This window comes from Rhynchophorus ferrugineus, unplaced genomic scaffold (genome assembly GCF_030347505.1).
Source record: "Rhynchophorus ferrugineus isolate W39M unplaced genomic scaffold, kcgeb_rfMv2 rfM2, whole genome shotgun sequence".
NCBI classification, from domain to species: domain Eukaryota; kingdom Metazoa; phylum Arthropoda; class Insecta; order Coleoptera; family Curculionidae; genus Rhynchophorus; species Rhynchophorus ferrugineus.
Genome location: NW_027472581.1, coordinates 35,400,479 through 35,423,879, shown reverse-complemented (window position 1 = coordinate 35,423,879; position 23,401 = coordinate 35,400,479). Strand labels below are relative to the sequence as shown.

Genomic DNA, 23,401 nt, shown 5'->3' with positions numbered 1-23,401 from the left:
AAAAAAGCCACATATGTAATTAACGAATATATTAATCAATTAATTAACAAAAAAGATGGAGTAATTTATAGCGACCACTATATTTATGGAAAATAAATATATTATCATAAATTAAAACTCATTTTTGTCTTAGCCCCGAAACTCTACAATTAAAAACCTAATTTAAAATACTAATTATGTCATTAGCAGTTTCCTACAAACTTAATCATATTCTATTCAAAACTTACGACAAACATATTCGACCCGCGTGCAAAATTGCGTAGTCATTGGTTTCGACGATTGAAAATGATGATTTCGATTACAATTGATTACGACAAGGAACACCCTGATCAGTCAAAAAAGTTGAAAAATAAGATAATAGAAGTCCAACAAAACGAAAGCAGAACCATCGCAAATGCAATGTTTAAGAACTAGATTAAAACCATAGTTATACAGTTATAAACGCAGCAAGGTGAATTTGTAACATGTCTTAACAATATACTTAAATTCACATACAAGTACAACAGTACCATCCACAAGTATGCATGGTTTTGGACCTGGACAATCAAAAACTATTTATAAGTTACATTAGCAGGCTGAATCTAAAAAGTCCGCTTTTTAAATTATTTCTAGTTTTCGACATATTCAATAATTTCATTATATTACTAATTTTTTCCATTAACGGCCATTTATTGAATTAAAAAGTATATATCTCTTTTCTACTGCTTGGAATTTGTTTCACGCCTTAAGGTCAACAATAATCGCTCATCATGCCTTCGTCCCAAAATCCTTTGTATCGGCTTCAGATTGTTGCTCTATCTTGGTGTAGCCGTTCTCCTTGGTGTCGCCCAAGTTTTAAGGAAAAAAATCAAGATGTGAATACAGAGAATTATTTTAAGAGACATTGGAATTTTGCAACCAATTGTCGATTACGTGCTTATAATTAAGTTTTGGTGGTTACCGAGAAAATAGTGAACAACACTTTGAAACAATCCCCATATTTGGTAAACTTTGCGGTCGCTATTAGGTTTTGAATATCAGTCCGACAAATATTCCTAAATAAATTAAATTCTTTTTTGCATAATGAAGTCACGTTTACTGAGCATACAATATCCACAAACATAATAAAAACATTTTGAATTGACTTCGTAACGTTGTGTCTGCATTTTTACACGTTCGGAAGTACATTCACATTACAAAAACAAGTTCCTAATGATGTTCTCATCTGCTCTGGTCCAAAAGTTGAACCGAACTTGTGTAATCTTAAGCAAACTAACCTAAATCTTAAATTCGATGGTTTTGGCATTTCTCTGAATACAATATCGACTTTCCAGTTAGTATTGTTGGGTTAGTCAGCGAATATGGACAATAATCATGGAACTGCCAAATTTGTATTTTCATTATTTTTATTGTTTGATTTGAAGAAATCCGCTGCCGAAACTCACTGATAAGTTTCTATATGTGTTTGACAATGTAATTCTATTCCGTCATATCGCATATTGATATATGAGCCAATGAATTAAATGAAAGACTAGAACAAACTGTCACAGAAGTTAAAGACAGTTTAGCAGTTAATGCAAATGAATTAACTATTTCCAGGCATTTACATGTGATGGGATAGATCTAAAAGGAATGAAAATACCTACCGTCTACTACTGATTCGAACCGTCCAACATCGCGGTTTCATTGCTTGCCAGATAAAAATTAAGAATTTTTTGTAATTTTTCAATAGGGTATGCCATGATGCCAGCAAAAAGGAATAATAAAAAAGTAAAAAATATTATAGCAATTTCTCTCAGTTTCAGATCATCAGTTTGAACGAAACAACCACTCAACAATAGATAGATATAAGCTGTAAAATACTTCAAGAAAAATATGTTCTGTAATATTTCTTAATAATCAGCAATCAGTAATTGCGACAATACATGGCCCCTGAGCAAGGAAGACACAAAATTGGGAAGCATTTCATTTTTATATTTATAAATAAACTCAATACTCCGCATATAGATACAAATTAACCGCACTATGTAGATATATTTCTCTTGCTTGGATCCTCTGCCACATAAAAATCGAGGGAAATGAAATGGTTGATCTCAAAGTCAAGGATGCTATCTCAAACTGATTTTGCTATTAACACATTAATACATATACATAATATACAATATTCGATAGTAATGGCAATTGATATAAATACAAATATCAAACCATAAATATGAATTTATAGCTGAAAATCATCTCAAACCTATTGCCGATTACAATACAATGTGGAAAGTGGGACATAGTTACAAAAATTATGCAAACAAACTATATACTGAAACTACAAGCTGAATGTAATGCTTCCGTAGTAAGCACAAGAATTCAAGGACAACGAGAAATAGTTTATGATAACATAACGAACAACTTCAACCTATTCAAATACTTTACGATTGTTGTAAACATCTTCTGAAAAAAAAAGGCCCAGAATTGAAACCACTAAAAATCAATTAAATAGACTTTGAAGATTTAAATATAGCCAATCACAATTTAAACAAATATACAAATCAACTGGATGTATATATAAATCAACCATTTATATGAAAACATCAAAGTTGGTTCACGGTATTTACCATCGTGACTATTATTATTCTCGTGCTACTTTATATTTGCTAAAAAAGTTGTACAAGAAACCAAAAAGGCCATAACACACGATAATTACCCACCAAAGAACAAACTTGCAGCATATACAGTAAAATGGAAAAAAATTCTTCCACGCCAAAGACCTAGTATGCATCTGGAAGAACCAGAAAAAAAGATGCAACCAAAGTCTCCATGCGTTAACATTTTTCTAAAAAGGGGAGCTGTTATAAAAAAAATTGTAACCTTGTATTTATTAAATAAATACGAAATAGTAGTTCCAAACATATCGTCAGCATTCCTTGTCTTAAACCAAGATAAGACTGAGCAACTCAATACCACAACGGCTTAGTTTCCAACAAGAGTCGTTCCCACACCACATCATGTAGCCACCAGAACCAAGAACAAATATTCGTTCCCACGAAGTCCCAGGCGCCCAGTCGGCGAACCCCCGGAATAAGACCAACCGCCAGCGTCCAGTCGCAGTTGTTCAACTTCATCTTTCTAACAGTTAACATCAGTTCAGTTGCAACCGTGATATTATATGATTTTATTAGTGTTGGGAACAATCGACTGTTTAGTAATTGACTGCTTTTTACTATCGACTATTTCAGTCGCTATTTTTGGTTCGACTGTTTTTACTAGTGACTGTTTTCAGTCGCTATTTTCGGTCCGACTGATTTTATTACTATCGACTGTTTCAGTCGTTTGCTTTTAGTTACTATTTTCGGTTCTACTAGTTCATTCGACTGATTTTTAACGTTCTGGCCTTCTCGTCCTAGTTGCGACCTTGAAAGTAATGCGCCGAACTTATGCTTATATAGATTTATATGTAATATATGTGGTTTTATGTTTTTTTGTAGTTCGCTTGTGAATAACTATATATTGTAAATTAATCTAGCAGCATTTTGGAACGCGAGTATTCGAGGACAAAAAAATAAAATTGTAAATGATAAAGAGTAAGATATTTTTGACTGCCATAATAGGTAATACTTTGGTATAACTAATTTTTTTGATATAATACTTTTTTTGATAAACATTCACCATTTTTGTCCAAGCCTTTTGTTTGTCAAAACTTTTTTCCTAAAATCTTGAAAACTAAAATTAGGTTCCAAAGGTGTCAGAAATTGCATGGATTCCAAAAGGTTTGAAGAATTTTTTGGAGTAGCAGTTGTTAAATTTCTTTTAAAAATATTAACGGTAAAGAGGTGAATAAAAGTATATTAAATATTTGTAATAAATACATTTTCTGATAAGAAATCTCTACTATTCAACAATTTATTTTGAGACTTGAAGACTTGTATTTGTTGACGAATGGACTATCTTAACAGAATGTGTTCAACTTTTAAAGCCCATTGAAATAATGATCACTGAATTATCTGGTGAAAGATATCCTATGATATTTAATTGTACCGTTAATAAGAGGACTGCAACATTCCATCAAATCCAGGATTTTAACAAGTGAATGGGGAAAAATTACAAAATTGTCTATTAGATGTCATCAATAAAAGACCGGCAATTTTAGAAATGAACACAATATGCGGGAAATCATTTTTAGATCCTAGATTTAAAAAAGCAGGATTTGGTATTGCAAATAATGCTGAGGCGATACAAAAGGTTATCACAAAAGAGGTATTTTCCATTGTAACTTCAAAAAATACAAATACAGTTCCTTCCACAACTCGAAATTCAAGACACAAGTACTGACCAAGAATGTATTGACATCTGAAGATAGTTTAATAAAAAATTGAATAGAATGAAAGAAATAACTACTCCAAGTACTGCAGCAACTTTACAGATTAAGCAGTATTTGGAAATTCCATTTATTGGGCGTTTAGAAAACCCATTGGATTTTTGGCAAGCCCATAAAATGACACTATCTGAATTATATCAGTTACGCGTTTTCAGTCGATAGTTCCCAACGCTAGATTTTATATTATTATTTGTAGTTCAAGTGAACATAAGTTATTATAATTATATTCTATTTTTAAACGTATTTTAACAAGTTTTAATACGAGAGAATAAAGTTTTTTAAAAAGAAGAAAACAGAAACCATCATTTAACATATATGTTGGGCCGCCTTTTTTAAAAATTAAAAAAAAGTAATCAGTAACATTCCCCCAATATTTTTCCACTGTTTTTTTGTTATATTTTCCATCATATTTTGCAATATTTCGTTGATAAAAAAATGTGACGAGTAATAGTTTCATGTTATGAAATATAAACTCTAAAAACTAGCTATAGATAACAACCACTAAAAGGCTGCAAATAAACTACAAATATCATTTATTCAAATAAAGGTAAGCGAGCACTCATACGCTTTGAATGCATCAAACGAAACGTTTTTTTTGTCACTGTTACTGTTTGGAGAATGTTACAATCGCCCCTTATATTCCGATTATTCGGATCGCTACACAGATTTTGTTTTTATTTTTTTTATAGTACAGAACGGAATTATCTTTCTCGCATCCAATATGTAAATAGAAAAAATAAATTAAAGAAAAAGTATTGTTAAGCTCACCTGCATGATGAAGCAGCACGGTCCCATCCATGTAGATGTTGACCAAAGCGCCGGCTTGGTTCAAGAATTTTGTTCCAAACGCTATACCAAATTTGGTAGGAATTACAGAGATACCTCTCTTTTTGTATCGGTGTTGACTAAAATATCATCAAAATGTCATTTTCAAAGACATGAATAACCCCGAACATCCTCACCGGTTAAATTTCTCAACTATATCCTTTCTTTTGTAAAAATCTGACATCTTAATACACTCTTTCCAACATTTCTCTACGGTACAATCCTCCAGAATTTGATTGAAAGGAGTATAGTGGCCGGTTTTGTACAAGTTTACTTCGCTTACCAAGTGCCTTTCGATGTTCAAGTACTCTGAGATGTGTTGAATGATGCTCTCGGCCAGAAACATTCCCTGAGGACCGCCGAATCCCCGAAAAGCGGTTGCGGAATGTATATTTGTCTTGCATATCCTGCCGGTAACCTTGCACGCGGGAATGTAATAGGCGTTTTCGAAATGAGACAGAGCTCTTTCACATACCTACAACCGAAAGTGGAAAAAATACATAGTTTATGGCTCCAGATTTATGTGCATAATCTATATGTATAAAAATTAATTGAGTTGGTTAGTCTCGCTAAAACTGGAAAACTGTACTGCTTTAAGTTTTGCAATATTTCTAGAAATTCAGAGAAGGTTTATATAGCGAGAAAATATGGAATAATTGCGATATATGCAGTAAAACCACAATTAAATATTAATCATTAATTATCATTAATTTTTAAAAATATATTTTATGGGTAATCCGGATGCGGAAATCGATATTGTTAGAACCGATTGTGTAGAATCGAAGGTTTGGTGAAGGTTTGGGCAATTAGAACACTGGATTCAATTGAGTCACTCTCTATTTATTTCGACAAACATCTCGGTGAAAGCCCCAACACAGAATGAATCAAGATGGCGGGACCTTCATCCTGTCCGGGTAGCATTAGTACGAGCATGCGCCGTAGCGTTTATTATAATTTACAGGAAACTACTTTAATATCGACTATGCAACCATATATACATCGTCAGATGTAGGCGCATCCACCCAATTATTTATATATATTATAATCTAACTGAAACGAAATATAGCCTAAGAACTACAAACGTTTCTTCATCAGAATAATCAAACAGAAGAGCGAATATCTTCGAAATAGCATTGGATCGAATGCCACCTAACAGCCATAATATGGTCATCAGACCTGACAAAGAACCTGCGGATCGGCATGCAAGGAAGTTTATTTCAGCAATAATCGACGAAGTGGCTACTGTTATTGTCGGATAAAATTTGCAAAATATTTATAGATGATACGAATTTCACCTAGAGTCATCTAGTATGACATATTTTCTTGACAGTAATAATATATTGATATATAACCCGTCCAATAACAGCCAAAGCACGTCATAGATGACTACGAATATATTACCAACTTCAGTTTGTAAATATAAAATGCGTTTAAATGTTAGAGCAGATTTTTAATCCTCATTTTATTCTAGATAAAAAGGAATAGAATGCTATCTAATGAATGTATAACAGAATCAGTCTATAAAATTCGAAATGGGTTGTTACTGTCGATATGGGCCATGTAGCCAAATGTCTGCGAAATTCTTATTACTTAAACCATCAAACGTTGTAAACCAAAAGTCAGATTTAATGCGGTAACATTACGACGTGTTGTAGTAGATGACTTACCCCCCATGATAAATCTTGAGAATATCCGCCATTTAAATAAAGATCAGCCTCACAGCCCAGAATTTGACCTCTTTTATCAAAGGCCACCTTATATTTCATCAGGATCGGATGTCGCCCACCCGTCATCACCATATCCTCGTCTCGGTCCAAAATACACCTCACCGGGCGTTGGAATTTTCTTGCTGCTACTGCTACAGGTAGTCCGACAACTGCAGCCTTGGTCTCCTTTCCTCCAAATCCACCTCCCAAGCGTTTAACGATGCAGTTAATCTTGTTTTGGTGCACGCCTAACACACTAGCCGTTAATAACTGAACATAAAAAAATAAGAATCAAGTAGTAAGACTACAATTTTAAAAATTGTATGAATTTTTTACAAATACTTTATATAAATTAAAAACAAATAAACGACCAGCAAATTTTTATTAAATAATATTTCATGTATTCTCATCTTCTTTTTTTTTCACTTTCATTAAGGCATTTATTGAAAAAATCGATACAATACATATTAATCAGATTATATCCCATCATTTCCTACAGCTTTTTTCCATCTTTCTGATAAAATGGCAATATCGTGTCGAAAGTGGTATCCTTCAAAATGTTTGAAATGTGTAGCCAAACGCTGACATACAAGAAGATGATTTAACATCTGTGATCCGCTTTTGCTAGACTTTTTTACAACAATCAACAACATCGGTAAACAACTGGCAGTAACAGTTTCGTGTGATAAATATTTTCCCTTCTTTTGGATCTATCCCCTCGTATGTAAACGTCTGGAAACTGTCGATTCATCCGAGCAGGTGTATGAAAATTTCATATAATAAATATTATCTTCCAATAGTCTTTTATTCATTGTCTTCGAATTTTTTAGTTCTCAGGCCGATTTTTGTCATACCACTTTTAAATCGTTGAAACCAAAATCGACAATTAAGATTTAATAAAGCACCACTACAATAAAATTTTTAAAAGTATTTGCTGAGCTTCAGAAGCAGATTTCTTTAAAACAAGCAACACAAATAATGAGTTTTGAAAAAAATTCAATTTTGAGCGTTCCATGATTAGCGTCTGTATAAAAATACTCAATGAAAAACAATTATTTATATCGAAAAATATCAAAACCATAGAATTATTACAGGTTACATTAATAACAGGTTAGTTTATTTACATTGTCTGAAATTTTCACCACTAATAAAAGTGCATACCTATTGGTAGTATCTTTAAATTTATTATGCTCGTATTTTACGAAGTAATATTCGTGAGTAGCATGGAAATTATCTGGGCAAAGTGAAATCATTATCAAGTACTTAAAAAATACTTGGTTTAAAAGTAGTAGTCCAGTAGGGAAATTAAAAAGTAGCCCGGCAAGATTTACGTAGAGTCTGAACCACTAATGTCAGGTATTGAAAAATTGAAGCAATCATTCAATGAAGTTGCTACCTGATACATGACTGAAGAGTGATACACGATGTGAATAAAGTAAAAATATATAATGTTACATAAAGTATCATTCTATATAGGAACAGACATATATATGAGGTGAGACTCTTGAATTACATTTTGTTATTAACACTTCTCAATGAGATTCTTTGTGATGGGCCAGACCTATCCTATTGTAACTTCCATAAGCACTAACCACCAAGAAGGCTGGTGCTAATTGAGACATACTTTGAATACATGCTTTTCTTAAAAGTATTTAAAATTATTAACAGACTGTTATATCAACTTATTGAATTGTTTCAACTTCAATGGAGTAAAACAATATGGAGTAAAACATGATTTTATATCAATTTTCTACTTCAATATGTATTACTGAGAAATCAATCAAAATAAAATATATTTATTTATATTTTATGTTTTGGATATTTACTATGATTCGTATAACTACTACAGTTATACTAATCTCCAATTAACCATTACCTGTAATTCTGTTGGATTCTGAGTTGATGAATATATATCCATTTCATCGTCTTCTCCTTTCGGAACCACAATAAGACCGTGAGTTTCAAAGTAAAAGTGTTCTTGACCACCCATTCTGCATTGGCCTTCTAAGATGTGAGGTGCATTCCTAAATACCTATGCGGAGTAAAACACTCTGAAACTAGATCGTCAAAAAAATGGACTCAACATACCTCATCTAGTTTATGTCCGCGTTCTATAACCTTATGTGGATTACCGAAATAGGACTCATGTTCGATGGCATCCTCAATAGTTATAAGAACCGGAGATAAATCCTCATACTCTACTTTGACTAACTGAGTGGCTTTTCTTGCAATATTTGGATCATCAGCAACAACGGCAACTATGGATTTTAAAATTCAAAAGTCATAGTAAGTATATATTATGTGATCAAATGTGAATCAATATTTTTAAAAATAGACTTCACGAATGTTAACGTTTGTATTTATTACACCATTAAATGGCAACATTTGAAAACACGAAAAGAAAAACGAAAATTTTGGAAAAGTGGCGATTTATCTCTGAACATAGTCTAGTTTTGGCTCGATATGCTTAGCCGACTTTAAAAACTTCTTTAACCCGACTAAAAAATAAGTTTTCTCGTGGTCTACAAAATGGGTCTCCGTAGCGGCGATGATCTTCTCATTCGACTCAAATTTCTGGCCGGCGACTGACTTTTTCAAGTTCGTAAACAAAAAGAAGTCACACGGAGCCAAATCTGGAAACTTTGTTGTTCAATTCGAACAATTTGGCCGTGGCGAGTGCGAATGTGTGAGCCGGTGTGTTGTCATGGTGGAAAAGCACTTTTTTCTTCGCCAAATAAGGCCGTTTCTTCTGCAATTCGGCATCGAATCGGCCCAATTATTCAGAATAGTACAGCCCTGTGACCATTTTCCCTTTTCCGGGTAATCGATGTAGACACATCTTGTCAATCCCAGAAAACGGTAGACATCACCTTTCTAGCCGATAGGACAGTATTTGCCTTATTCAGAGAACGCTTGCCGGGTGAAATCCACTGTTTCGATTGTTCCTTAGTCTCTGGTGTACCAATGCATCCATATTTCGTCGCCGGTCACGAAACGGCGCAGACATCCCTTGCGCTTTTTGTCCAGAGTGTACAAATGCGGCACCCACCGCACCGACAGCTTGCTAAAATTTCGTGCAGGATATGAGATACGCAGTCTTTTGAGATACCTACTGTCTCAGCTATCCCGTGCACCTTCAATCAGTGGTCTGCCAATACAAGATTGTGGATTTTTGTCATGTTATCTTCCATTTTCAGGATACCTAGGCATGGCTTATCAAAAACCGACATGCGACCACATTGAAACTCATTAAACCAATTTTTGATGGTCACCATCGAAGGACAAGAGTCACCGTATACAACATCCAAGCGCCCTTTAATTTAGCTGCGCGATTTCCCCTCCAAAAACAAGAATCGAATCACCGATCTATATTGCTCTTTTTTATTTTTTTAAATCCGCGGACACACCCGCTTCCACAGGTGATCAAAACAAAACTGCGAGTCCGATTCGGCTGAAATTTCGATAGTAGGCGTCTACGAGAGTATACTACACTATAATAAATTTCTCTTGCAATAGTGAAATATATCGCTGACTACTGCGATAGTATACGAGAAATATATCGCTGACTTTAAAACATTAGGATAAGCACAACAGATATCACTTGCAAATAATTATGATATATAACTATAACACAGAGCATGAAAAACCACAAAAAGATGGGGATTTGAAGCGAATCTCTACTAATGCAAAAAATTTAAACAAAACGATATAAGGCAGATTCATCGGATAAATCAGTCAATATGATATATTCGTTGCACCAAGTGTGATGAGTAGTATCAAGAAAAAGAGGTATATTATGAAATCATTTGAAACTATTACTGTTGAGTATGTCGATGGCAATTAATACTTTTGAAGCGGGATAGGGAGACAAGAAATCAATATAAACAGCGACCTAACAAATTCAACTTACAGCATGACAATACCAGACCACATGGTTATGGATCGAGCATACCTTAAATATAAATTTGTTTGATTTATTCATATTATTTTATATGAAAGCATGCAAGCAAGCGTTCTTAGTGCTTTCTATTCTCGCGCCCCACAAAAAGGACGAAATCATATAAAGCTTAATAAAAAATTGTAATTATTTCAATAGATTTCAATTTTTTCAATTGATTGCAAGACATATCCATATATATATATATATATATATATATATATATATATATATATATATATATATATATATATATATATATAAAAGCAAGCACATGATATTAAAAATTAGAAAAGACTACATATAGTCTATCTAAAGTGATTTTGTACATACGTCATATAAATGTTTAATAATTTTTTTAATATAATTTTGTATTGTCTGCCGCAATTTGTAAATTTGTGAGATAAAATCGTATGGCTGAATTAACATGTAACGAACATGTAATCGAACTATCCTGTCAAAGTCGTCCGGTTGTCAAACATATGCAAAATTCTTCTAAACAATAGTGATAAGAGGTTATAAACCGGCAAACGCTTTTAATGCTTTGCTTGTCTTGAACATTTTCAAATCGCTGTTTATTATTACTCTGATTAAAAATTTCGAAGCCAGACAGAACAGATTGCGTCTCTAATCTTTGAACACTTTACTTTGAACACGAACGATATAATGGAGATCCCCTCTTGCCATTTTTCAATCATTTTTACTGTTAAAAACTAATTTGCTGCGATTTTTTTTGACAATATTTTTAGCGTGTTGCAGCTGCACTGAATATTAATATGGACACTGTCACATATTGAAAAAAATTAAAAATATAATCAAGATCAGTTTGATGTTAGCTCTATCAAAGATTAAATATATGAAATGTATAAACACAGTGAGTAGTTTTTCCATACAAACATAATTTAATCCAATTATATCAATATTATATAAAGGAAAATGTTAGTCTGAAAAGTATCAAAGAGTCATGGAACTGGAAAAGTCTAGTGGAACTTCCGGATATTGATTTTAAAAGAATACAATTATTAAAAGCATATAATAAAATCAAGGAGGACTTATTTTTTCAATTTATGTATTTGGATAAAACATGGATATTTCAGAATGGGACCAACATAAAAATAGCGTTATGACAACAAAAGTTGATGGAAAAAGCTTATTAGTCAAAACATTTATTAATAATTCATCGTAGATGTATTGTTCTTCATGCTGGAAACAGGAATCGATAATAAGACTTTGGATGGCGAATACATGAAGGAGAACGCAGTGATTAAATCTAGTTTTATCAAAATGTATACAAGTAGTAACAGAACAAATGAAGGAGAAATACAGTGATACTAAAATGTCTTTACAAGGAAACACTGACACAAGAACTAAGCATAAAAGGTAAATATGCACTCTAATGAAAGTAAAATATATTACTTGGATATACAATTATTAATTAGGTGGTCTCCAGGAGATACAAATATAAACGCGACTAACTCTCTAACTCATAGGTGGTATGGAAAAAGTTGAATGTAAATATAATCAAACACAACCCTAACCTATAAACTATTATAAATGTGTACTTAATTGTATTTTGAAGTCCTTCGATAATATATGCATTAGATTTACTATATTGTTAAAATAAACTATATTTGATAACAGTATTTTCTTTAATTATTTTATTTAGATTAGAATTTTGTTGTACCAAAAAACTTTTTGTCAAAACCAAAACTGAACTGAAACTCAGAGTTGATACGGCAACATTGCGACGTTTTGACGTCACAAATTTAGATGACGTATATGCAAAATAACTTTGGATAGACTGTAGACGAATATTATTAACATCACTCAACTTACTAATAATTTGTCCCTGGCTAGTCACTTGATCGTTATAGAAAACTTTCTCATCATGGGTCACGCAACCCCACACGTTCTTATCACTCGCCAGGTCTTCGGCGCTAACAATACCACGAACTCCAGGTAACTGTAATGCAGCATCATAATCGACGGATAGAACTTTCGCATACGGTTTAGTACTAGTCACAAAAGCCAGGAAAAGCTCGTTTTCGAAGAAAGGCAGATCGTCACAGTAAACAGCTTCGCCAGTAGCCTGTTTCATAGCCGATGAGTGAACTGCAATAAATCGGGCATTGATTACATCTATATAATCCAAAGTTATAAATCAATTCTGACCAAGAGGCTTTGCAACAAGGTCATTTGTTCCTTTTTTATCGGGTACCACCGTGAAATATTGCGAACTCTTCTGTTGCACATGTGACAACTCCGTAGCTCCATCGAATTCAATCAAATCCAGATCGCTCTTGATACCTTTACCCTGAAGGTCCTTAGCGATAGCAATAAAAGCTTTGGTGAACAAACTTAGCACCAGAGACTTTCTGTACTGGATCATACCGCCGGGTGCGGAAGGGCTCAGTGGTAAATCCTCAAGCAGCAGCGAACAAGCTTCCTTCAAAGTCGATTTCAGCCATGGTTTACCTAAAATACATTAATAATATTTGTACAAATTTCAACGTCAGCTTAATGTGATGAATATGATTACCAACGAGGTTCTCCTCTGTTCTTAATGCCGTGACAGTTTTGAAACTCATCCCACCAAAAGCCAAACGTAACATGGAAACTGTGTTCGTGTTCGGTACGAAGGATACGTTAACAGCTGCGTTGACGATAGCGATATCATCTTCTCGCCGTCTCGCTTGTTTATATGCCTTTAAGTATTGATGTTCGTTGGAGAAAGGTATGTGGATTGCTTCCAATACTTCATCGGGTTGTATTAGGGTTTTTCTATATCCTGTATTGTTAACAAAAATTAATAATTTCATTATTAACACAGGTCAATGAAATAATAATTTTAAGACCGCGTAGTTTCAATGTTTTTTTTTCGTGTGTTTTCAATAACAAACTCTGTGTGAACTGTTAAAATATTAGTTGCAGGCATATTACGAATATCTATTATTAACACAACAAAGTATTGAGCCGCCATTTGCTTTCAAAACAGCTGCAATTCTCCACGGAATAAGTTCGTAAGGTCTCAGAGTAACATCAAAGGAATGGTATCTAATTCTTGCACAAAAATATCCGCCAGTTGCTTCAATAATGTTGAAAATGGAAATCCATTCTTCACAATACTTCTAAAACTTCCCTTAATGATTAAATTATATTGAGATCTGGCGATTGTGGTAGCAAGAGAAGCTGTTTCATGATATTCTGATGGTCCTCGAATCTAATTTTAGCTGTATATATGTACACATCTATCACCTTAGAATATGTTAGTGTTTGACAGCAATATGTTAGTCATAGTAAGAACTTCATCATTCTGGTCAGTCATGCAAATGAGAGGACCAGCTGAATATCAGGATATTGCCGCCCAAGTAATAACAAAACCTCCTGCATACATGAGTGTAGAAAGAAAGCAATCCGGATAAACTCGGTCATTTGTAGAAAACAACATAAGCGATGATTCATTGGACCATTCTACATATTTTCAATAATAAAGTGTCCAGGTTTATGGTAGTTGCATCACTACTTTCTCAGCTTAGCATTCGTTATAAAGGGTATCGCAATCATAGCTCTTCATGGATGTCAGCCCTAGAACTCCCGCCGTATTGTTTATGTTTAAGCAGTATTACAAAAATGAATGTTGAGTTTTGCTATGACTTTTGCCGAGGTAATTTTTTGTTGTTTGGCAACAATCCTCTTTAATGTTCGTCGATCTCTGTAAATTAACTTTGTTTTTCGCCCATTATTCCTGTTCGTCGATAATGACTTACTAGTGATATTTCATGTATGCTGCCATTTCCGTTACCGTTTCAGCACCAACAATTTATTTTCTTTCGAAGTCTGGGAGATCACATTTTCACCGATCGCTTGTTTTAACCCACACAAAACATAATATATAATACTGACTAAAATATAAACTACAGGACTTGACATATAAACTGAGCAACAGATGCGCGTCGCATTATTGATACGGAAACAGTGTTGCCATATGCTATAAGACGTACTATATTGCATGGTGTTCAGATTATTTTGTCTATCCCCTCTATGTATAGAATATAATATATCTGCTGTTCAATATGAACCAAAAGAAATAGGTTATCATCGCAGCGTTTGTCGCTGAAATTATGGAAATATACAAAGCAATGACGCCGCTGGCTCAAAATCTGCACCAAATAGCAATCTAGTGTTGGTCAACATGGTTCAATATGGCAATTATGCTTGTTAACAAAACCATTCATCCAGCAATTCGCCTTATTACTAAATGATTGACTAATAAATTGTTAAAATAAATATCGATCGTTGATCAAATATTAAACAACATCGATATATTTTCAGCAAATCGATATTTTTTCGGAAATAATGACCTTTTTGGTTTTTTTTCTCTTGTACAACAAATCTAGAAAATATTGAATATCCATTGACCATATTTTTTACTCCCTAGTATAATAAACCTATTTCTAGGCGTGCATCAAACCATTGATAGAGTATGGCAAAGTATGGCCACGAATACAAGTTGGCAAAAGAATTTACTGGGCAGATGAGCCAGATCCCCAAATACTATCGTAATTTCATGATAAAATAGGAATATTCAGATTTGAAACCCCTTTCTTCGAGTGTATTACCGGGTAGTGTCTTCGGGCCAATATTGTGTTTACTCTCTAGTGATATCCCTAAATCTGAAAGACTAACAATAGCTACATTTACTGGTGAACTGGTCGGCACTACGGGGCACAAGTAACAATATTGAAACAACAAACAAACTGTAACTATAAATGTAACTGTAACTGTAAATAGAGTGCAATAGTGCTCCATAACAATACTGAATGGACTGAGAAAGGGCGAATCGAATGCTATGAAGTCTACACATGTGAATTTCTAGAGCAATTCCACTCAAAAAAAATGTAGCGATTGCTTGGATACAATCCGAATTAATACTTGACAAGCAAATTTTGAAGCCAGTGCTAACAAAAATAAATCTAATATTAACATGTCCTAAACTTTCCAAAGCAGAGTTGAAAATGCCCAAGCACTATTGTTAACGTCTCGTGGTATATTAGAAATGAGGACATCCACAAAGATCTAAGGGTACCAACGGTTAGCGAAGAAATTAACTGGTTAGCGAAAATAAATCAAGAGAGATTGTGTGGACACAAAACGGTCAAATTATTACAACGGCTCGACGACAGTGGTCTTACCCGGATATGGAAGAGACAAAAGACAAAGAGAAAATAAATTACCGGAGTTAAGCTTAGCTCTGATATATTATATCTGGGCTTCAAGAACAACATCAATGAAAATTATTAGATTATTGTAGTTAGGTGTAACTAACTAGGTGTAATATGTGTGTAGTATAATAAACCTGCTGCTTAATCGTGTAAGTTGATGTTCGCGCCATAGTGATTTGGAATCAGTAACTGAAATATAAACAGCACGTTAAACAAATGCGGCTAAAACAATATGACTTATACAGACTTTGAACATCCATTCGATCTTATTGAAAACCCCTATATAATAACTATGAATTAATTTTGACGAGAGTACAAAAGATGACAATGTCGAAACTCCATCATCCGACGTCACATTTTATCATGTGTCATTTTTTCACTAAAATGTCGAGCCAATGCCACACAATTTACAGAAAACTTTACTTTCCTCTTTATTAAAAAAATTAAAGAGTTCAATCAAATGTTTGAACTGAGCATTGGGAGAAACCGTCATTATACCAACAGAAACACGACAATTATTTCCAATTTTTTCGATTATCGCATATTCCGATCAAAAACACGTAATTTCATTGAGCAGTTCTTTTATTTTTATGAAAATACCCAAAAATGCCCAATATTATTTTGAAAATGTCAACATCACGTTAATATAAATCGAATTATATAATTATATATATTAATTATCAAAATGACTCCAAATGTAATATTTATCGATAAACTGCAAGTTTAAAATTTTCAGTATGCCTATCTAAGGGCCACAAGTTTTTGATTCATCTCAGTCTAAGCCTATTGGATACTTAAAGAATATTTTAACAACAGATTCAAATATGCGGAAATTCAAATTTAAATTTAATTTTTAATCGCATCATACCATTGACAATTCTTGCCCATAACTATGTATGAACATTCAACAAAGTTGATGCTCAACCAATTATTGCAGAATGAAGAAATATTAATTTTGAGATCATAATTTTAATGAGTATGAGCGCCCATTATTCTCAGAAAAATCCGAAAAATACTTCATTTTACACTACAAAATCAAAATGAATTAATTCAACATTATTCTATTAAAATTTACATTAGACAATACTATTATAAGCACGTCTTTAATATATACAATATAATTTTTTACTGTAATATTTAAACAGTCACACAGATTAAAAAGAAACCTACCTGTAAAAAAGTTATTATCCAACACCACCTTTCTGCGTCCATTCCTCTTATGATATACATCAAGAACCACACGACTAGCCATCAATATGGGCAACATATCCGATATAGGACTTCCTGTCATTATATTCCCTAAAAACAAATTTCGTGGTTTAAAAAAATTCCTCAAATCACTCGTGGCAAGTTTTGGATGCGATTTACCTCCGATGGCACCAACACTTCGTATCTGTTTACCAGCGAACCAAAACAGCATGTCCACGATAGCAGTGAAAATACGAGTTTTTTCGGTTGGCTGCTTCCCTATTTGTTCTTTTAGGTAGTTTCGCAATTCTGTTAAAGTAACAGAAGCTCCTATCCTAAAATATTAATAAAAAAAACATTTAAAAGACATCAATTCCTTTAACATCAAATATATAGTTATAGTGTGACTCATTTGTTATTTTCTATGCCATATTTTCTTCTTGAATCTTCTTTCATTTTTCGTCTTGAATATAGGTAAATAAACAAAACTGTTATACATGTAGTTAACGAAAATTCATATGTACTCGTAAAGAAACCAAAGCATCATAAAAATGGGTATGGTATTTGATTTGAATTATAACATTTATACTGTAAGAACCTGATGAAAAATTTCACGTTGTCCACTTTGTAAATGTTATCTTGATCGCCATTCAATGACTTTGATTGGTTAGTTCAAATGTCTATTATAGGCACCTACAAAGACAATATTCTGTTGTTACAGCATTTGATTGATTCTTAAACAGTCTATCCGTCAGACGCTGAACCGTGGCATCATGTGACTAACCCGTAATGAAAGTATGTACACAGATATAAATATAATAATAAATAATAATGGCTAAGATCCGTTTGTGAAGGACCGATAACTTTAAACTAGTCAGCGAAATGTCTAGTAGCATTCATAATAATATTCATCAATTTGTCTTATGCTAAATCCAGATATAGTAAAAATTTTAACTTGATAAATCCTTTTTGAAGTAGAACCTATGATTTCTATACATCCGTATGCACATTACTTCTTAGGATGAAGATGAACATAGAAAAATTCTCAACCCGAAAAAAACAAAAAAATGTTGTCCGAAACAGGAAACGTCTGATAAAAACTAAAAGTAAGTTTATCAGAGAAATTCAAATAAACCAATCAAATCTCTCCTTGGATCTTAGCAATAGCAAATCAAACAAACCAATGAAAGGACGCGAAATCGCAAAGGCGATCGCAATGTCATCTAGTTAGATGATATCGCGAAACAATTCTCCAATGTAACCTATAAAGTTAAATATCTATGTACTATATGGCTAAATTCTTCCTTCTTCTATTCTAAATACTTTGATATATACAGGGGATAGACAAATTATGAAAACCCTTCAATATGTAGTCCTTCCAATAAACATAAACATATAAACATGACCTCGATTATACTGCCAAATGCAGTTTGTAAAAAAACGTACAATTCGTTTTAAACTTGGAGTAAATTTTTCCTTCACATTTTACTAGTTAAAAAAGAGACAGAATGCTGTCTGATGCGTCGAAACATGTATCCGAATCTAGTATAAAAATTCGATTTGTTTTGGTACTGTTTGACCCTCCTGTCAAATGTACAAAATTCTTCAAAGCAGTGGTGATAATAATTCGAGATTATAAATCGGCAAACGTTGTAAACCAAAAGTCAAAATTGATGTGGTAACATTGCGAGAACATCTTGTTGCATATTAGCAACACTGCTTCCGTGAAAATAATGTTACACACAAACAGTACAAGCAGTACGGCGGGAGCTCCACAAAGCTAACATTAATGTGACAGATTACGAAACCTTTTATAACGGAAGCCAATGCTAATCTGCGAAAAAGTGGTACAACGATGCGATATGGTCCGGTGAATCGTGATTTACATTGTTTCCGAAAAACGGCAAGGTTTATATATAGAGGGAAGCATGGGAGAAATTCCGTTTTCCGATTTGGGAGGAAACATCGTGGTATTAAGCTGGTCCTTTCACTCATATCATTGTCCAGATTACTGCAAATCTAGACATCCTCAATGATATATTCCTCATATTCCAAAATGATAATGCGCCCATACACATAGTCAAAATGGTTCAGTCTCGGTTTGAGGGGCATCAGAGTATCATCAAACATCGTCCCTGACCGGCGAAATCCCCAGACCTCAACGTTATTGAACCATTATGAAGAGTTTTGCAGTGAGGAGTAGATTCCATCTCCAACATCATTGAAACAATTTGAGGATGTTTTTGTATAAGAACAGGACAACACTCCGATAGAATCTAGTCAGCAGTGATTTCGAGAATAACTGCAGCTATTTTAAAAGCAAATGGTAGCTTAACGCCTTATTAATAATTAAATATTATATATATATATATATATATATATATATATATATATATATATATATATATATATATCAAGTGTTCATATTATTTTGTCCATCCTCTGTAAATATAACGATGTGAAAATTGTTTTTAGCTGCTTTACCATTAATCGATATTATTCCAATATCATTATCATACAATTGATTAAACGTCAAGAGCAATCTTCAAGACCCAAGATAATTTATTCAAGATAACTAATTTATTACCTGACACCTGTTTCAGTTTCCTCCATACCATTTAACTCTCTGATGCCACAAGGTTGTATGAGTACCGGATAGAACATTTTCTTGAATTTAGTCTCCACGCCAACTTCGGTATTGCCAACGATAATTCTAGCATCAGGATGAGTAAATTTCAAATCCAACAAGTCGTTAAAACTTGTTGGTCGGTACCTAAAACAATATGGTTTGTCACTTTTAAACCAAGTTAAAAAATTAATACTAATTTTAACGATTTCGGTCGCTCACTAGATATAATTCGCTTAAATAATATTACTCATATAACCTTTACGCCATATATTAAAGAAAATCGATATTGGCTCAATAATAATAACCATGAAGGCAGGCTAGAGTTATTGATGTTTAAAGTATTTTCATTTGCAAATATTTTCTACAAGTCATTTCATATAAACAAAACATAATATGAAAACAAAATATAAATTTCGAATAATTTTAAGTTAATTAGTGAGGAAATTATTTGACGGTAGGTAAAACAACAAAAACTGAACGAGATATGTTTTTGGGTCGCGAATACTGTTTTTCGACACTAAATATATTTTTAAAGTCACACCTTTTATTAACCAATTATTCTAGCACTATTAATTAGTACTAACCTTCAAAAGAAAGCTGTCAAAATTTCATGATACTACTCATAATTTTGTGAGCAATTGTACTAAGAGTGTCACTACTTTTGTTATTTTCAAAACAATGGATCAAAAACAATTTCGTGTTTTAATTTTACACTGCTTCCTGATGAGGACTCCGCTCCATCAAAAACAACAATAAAACGGTGGATTTCTAACTTCAAACATAGTCGTAGAGACACCAAGGATGCGGAATGCAGTAGACGTCCAAATAAAGTGGTAGCGACAGAAAACATCAAAAAAATCCACAAAATTGCTTTGAATGATCGAAAAGTGAAGTTGCGTGAGTTAGCTAACATCGTAAAGTTATCAAAAGAAGTTGGTTTTATGTTTCATGAGTATTTGACATGAGAAAGTTCTGTTCAAAATGGGTGCCACGTTTGCTGACTGTTAACCAAAAACAAGCACGTGTTGAGGATTCTGACCAGTGTTTGGCTATGTTTAAACTTAACAATCTGGAATTTTTGCGTCGATATGTGACCACTGATGAAAAATGGATCCATCACTTCACTCCAAAATCAAAACGATCGTCATCTGAGTGGACAGCAGCTGGTGACAGGCCTATTTTGAGGAAATCGTTTCACAAAAGTGGTATTGAAATGTTAGAGCGACACTGAAATGATTGCGTGGCTCTTGATAGAGATTACGTTGATGAAAAAAGCCAATTTTAAACAAAAAAAAACGCGCTTTATTTGTTACGCCTGGGATTTTTCAACCCATGTGTTAATAATACTACTGTTATTAAGAAATAATAAGAATTTTTGAAATATTATTTAAACGTTATTAAAGTTTTGTTGTTTTGTTGAGTTGTTTATTGTTTCCATATTAAATTTAATCAATAAAATAATGTTCTCGAGACGATTCTTTGAGTTTAGGAAATAGGCAGAGGTTTGGCGAAAAGGCATTTATTAAGAAGTAATGGTACAGCATATATTTATCAGAATATTTTCCTTCATTTTCTACCACTTTTTCCCATCTTTCCGACAATACAAAGATGCCCCATCGAAAGAAGGATGTTGATTTGACAGCGGCATTACCATATTGAACTCCAAACTTGGTGCTTCAAGCCGTTCTTTCAAACCCTTGAGATAGAGAGCTAAGAATAGCGTTTGTACAAAACACAGTCAAATAATATTTTTTGGAAAACATTTATAATGACATAAAAAATACCACGATCGATACAAAGAAGACTTGTTATATTTAATACTGTTGAAGTAAAATAATATGGTTTAAACTTTGAATGGATTCATTAAATTCTATTCCTCCGGTCTTACCATGTAACGTTTTTCCCGTTTATAATCAAATTTTGGCGATCATATAAATCATATAATTTCAATTCGGGGGGGAATATAGGTTCCTGCGTGGGATGGTATGGAATAAACTGTTCTACTTTGAACAGGCGTTCGTCCATAGATTCGTCTTGGCTGGTACCTGTTAAAAATATTATTTAACAAAAAACTAACAGATTGAGGATAAGTGTTTACCATTCACTTCATTAACGGTACCGGTTACTTTACAGCACTTATCACCAAGGCCACAAACCCCGTTCCTCCCGTTCACCTCTCGTCCATTCCTGGTCGTCTCCCATGGCTCCAGAAATGTTTTAAATCCCTCGGCGATGGGTCGATATCCGGTACATCTACACAAATTACCTTGAAACGCTTCTTCCAAGTCATCCCAATTGGGTTTAGGCATCTGACGGAGCAACGTATACATGGACATTACAAATCCTGAAAGGGAGAAAATTTAGTGAGATCGAAGCGTCAATATTTTGCTTAATTGTAACCTGGCGTGCAAAAACCACACTGCGAACCGTGAGCTTTAGCTATTCGTTCTTGAACAGGATGCAGACGAGTCCTAGTAGAACCAATACCTTCTACGGTAGTCACGGCCATGCCGTGCATAGAACACACTGGAGCCAAACAGGCATTTACTGGTATATGTCTGTTTACTATTAAAGAAAACAAAATCGATTTTTGGATGATTTTATTGAATTAAAAATTCTTCTGCTTTTGTTCTGTTGGCAAGAAAATAATATTAAGTTTGTTTTTTTCAATCTCAGTTTTTATCTCAGTCAGTTTTTCCAGTTATGCTCATGCCATTTTTAACATACTCGTAATTTTTAAGTCTTTTATAAAAATATAGTACATAGATGATGAAGTAGCAATCAGAAGGAATCATGTCTTGTAAATAAGGTATATCGAGTAGGAATATTAGGTTATTAACACTAGGTGCTCGCATGTATTATGATCATTTTTGCATATATTATGATAAGGCATTTACTGAGAAATTATCTCCCTTAATTATTTCCTGTATTTCTGGTAATATGGCAGTTTTCGTTTAGCAGTTATTCCAAAATCATATGCCAGCCAAGCCATGCTGCATCGATCCGACCAAGTAGTAATCAAAAGTCCCTATGTCTAAATAGGTTGGGAGCAGCTGCATCGTTCCTGCGTTGTCGTGCAAGAGAATAACTTCTGTTACTCACTATTGTTGGTCTGTTTTCAACAATACGTCATTAATTTATTCAAATGACATCGGTACGTCCCTTGTAACAGTTTCATTCGGTTTTAGCAGCTCGTAATTCACCACACCTTACTGTTCCCACAGTATAAACAACAAGATTTTATAGTTAATAATATGTCGCTTCTGTGTTGATCCAATTTTGAAGCAGTTCGTATGGCAGCCATTTTCCCTCCTTTTGAATATTTCCCATTGTACGTACACATATAGAAACAGTTGATTCGTCAACTGTTAAACTAATTAAAAAATGAACAGAAATATTAAAACTATCGCATTTAACAATTGATTAGACTGTTTAATAGATATTTACATATATATTGGTACTTCACTTTTTCACCAATAAATATCAATGGCCAAAATTCATGCAAGTACCTAATACGTTCTGTAAAAGGGTATTGGTTAATGTTTTACA

The 23,401-nt window shown here is 33.4% G+C and overlaps 1 protein-coding gene across 4 annotated transcripts in view; it reads right to left on the bottom strand.

The window, feature by feature from the left end:
• Nucleotides 1-23,401, bottom strand: part of ry (xanthine dehydrogenase rosy) — a 36,586-nt gene that overhangs the window by 10,367 nt on the left and 2,818 nt on the right. For all 4 annotated transcript variants that reach the window (XM_076395260.1, XM_076395264.1, XM_076395261.1 and 1 more), the window contains 14 exons: nucleotides 22,253-22,410; nucleotides 21,951-22,196; nucleotides 21,741-21,897; nucleotides 19,811-19,996; nucleotides 17,404-17,558; nucleotides 17,206-17,334; nucleotides 13,353-13,601; nucleotides 12,986-13,288; nucleotides 12,650-12,925; nucleotides 8,965-9,134; nucleotides 8,753-8,908; nucleotides 6,838-7,146; nucleotides 5,308-5,645; nucleotides 5,114-5,250 (listed from right to left, as the gene is read on the bottom strand). In XM_076395260.1, the coding sequence (XP_076251375.1) occupies nucleotides 5,114-5,250; nucleotides 5,308-5,645; nucleotides 6,838-7,146; nucleotides 8,753-8,908; nucleotides 8,965-9,134; nucleotides 12,650-12,925; nucleotides 12,986-13,288; nucleotides 13,353-13,601; nucleotides 17,206-17,334; nucleotides 17,404-17,558; nucleotides 19,811-19,996; nucleotides 21,741-21,897; nucleotides 21,951-22,196; nucleotides 22,253-22,410 (2,969 nt within the window). The remainder of the gene's footprint in view (nucleotides 1-5,113; nucleotides 5,251-5,307; nucleotides 5,646-6,837; nucleotides 7,147-8,752; nucleotides 8,909-8,964; nucleotides 9,135-12,649; nucleotides 12,926-12,985; nucleotides 13,289-13,352; nucleotides 13,602-17,205; nucleotides 17,335-17,403; nucleotides 17,559-19,810; nucleotides 19,997-21,740; nucleotides 21,898-21,950; nucleotides 22,197-22,252; nucleotides 22,411-23,401) is intronic.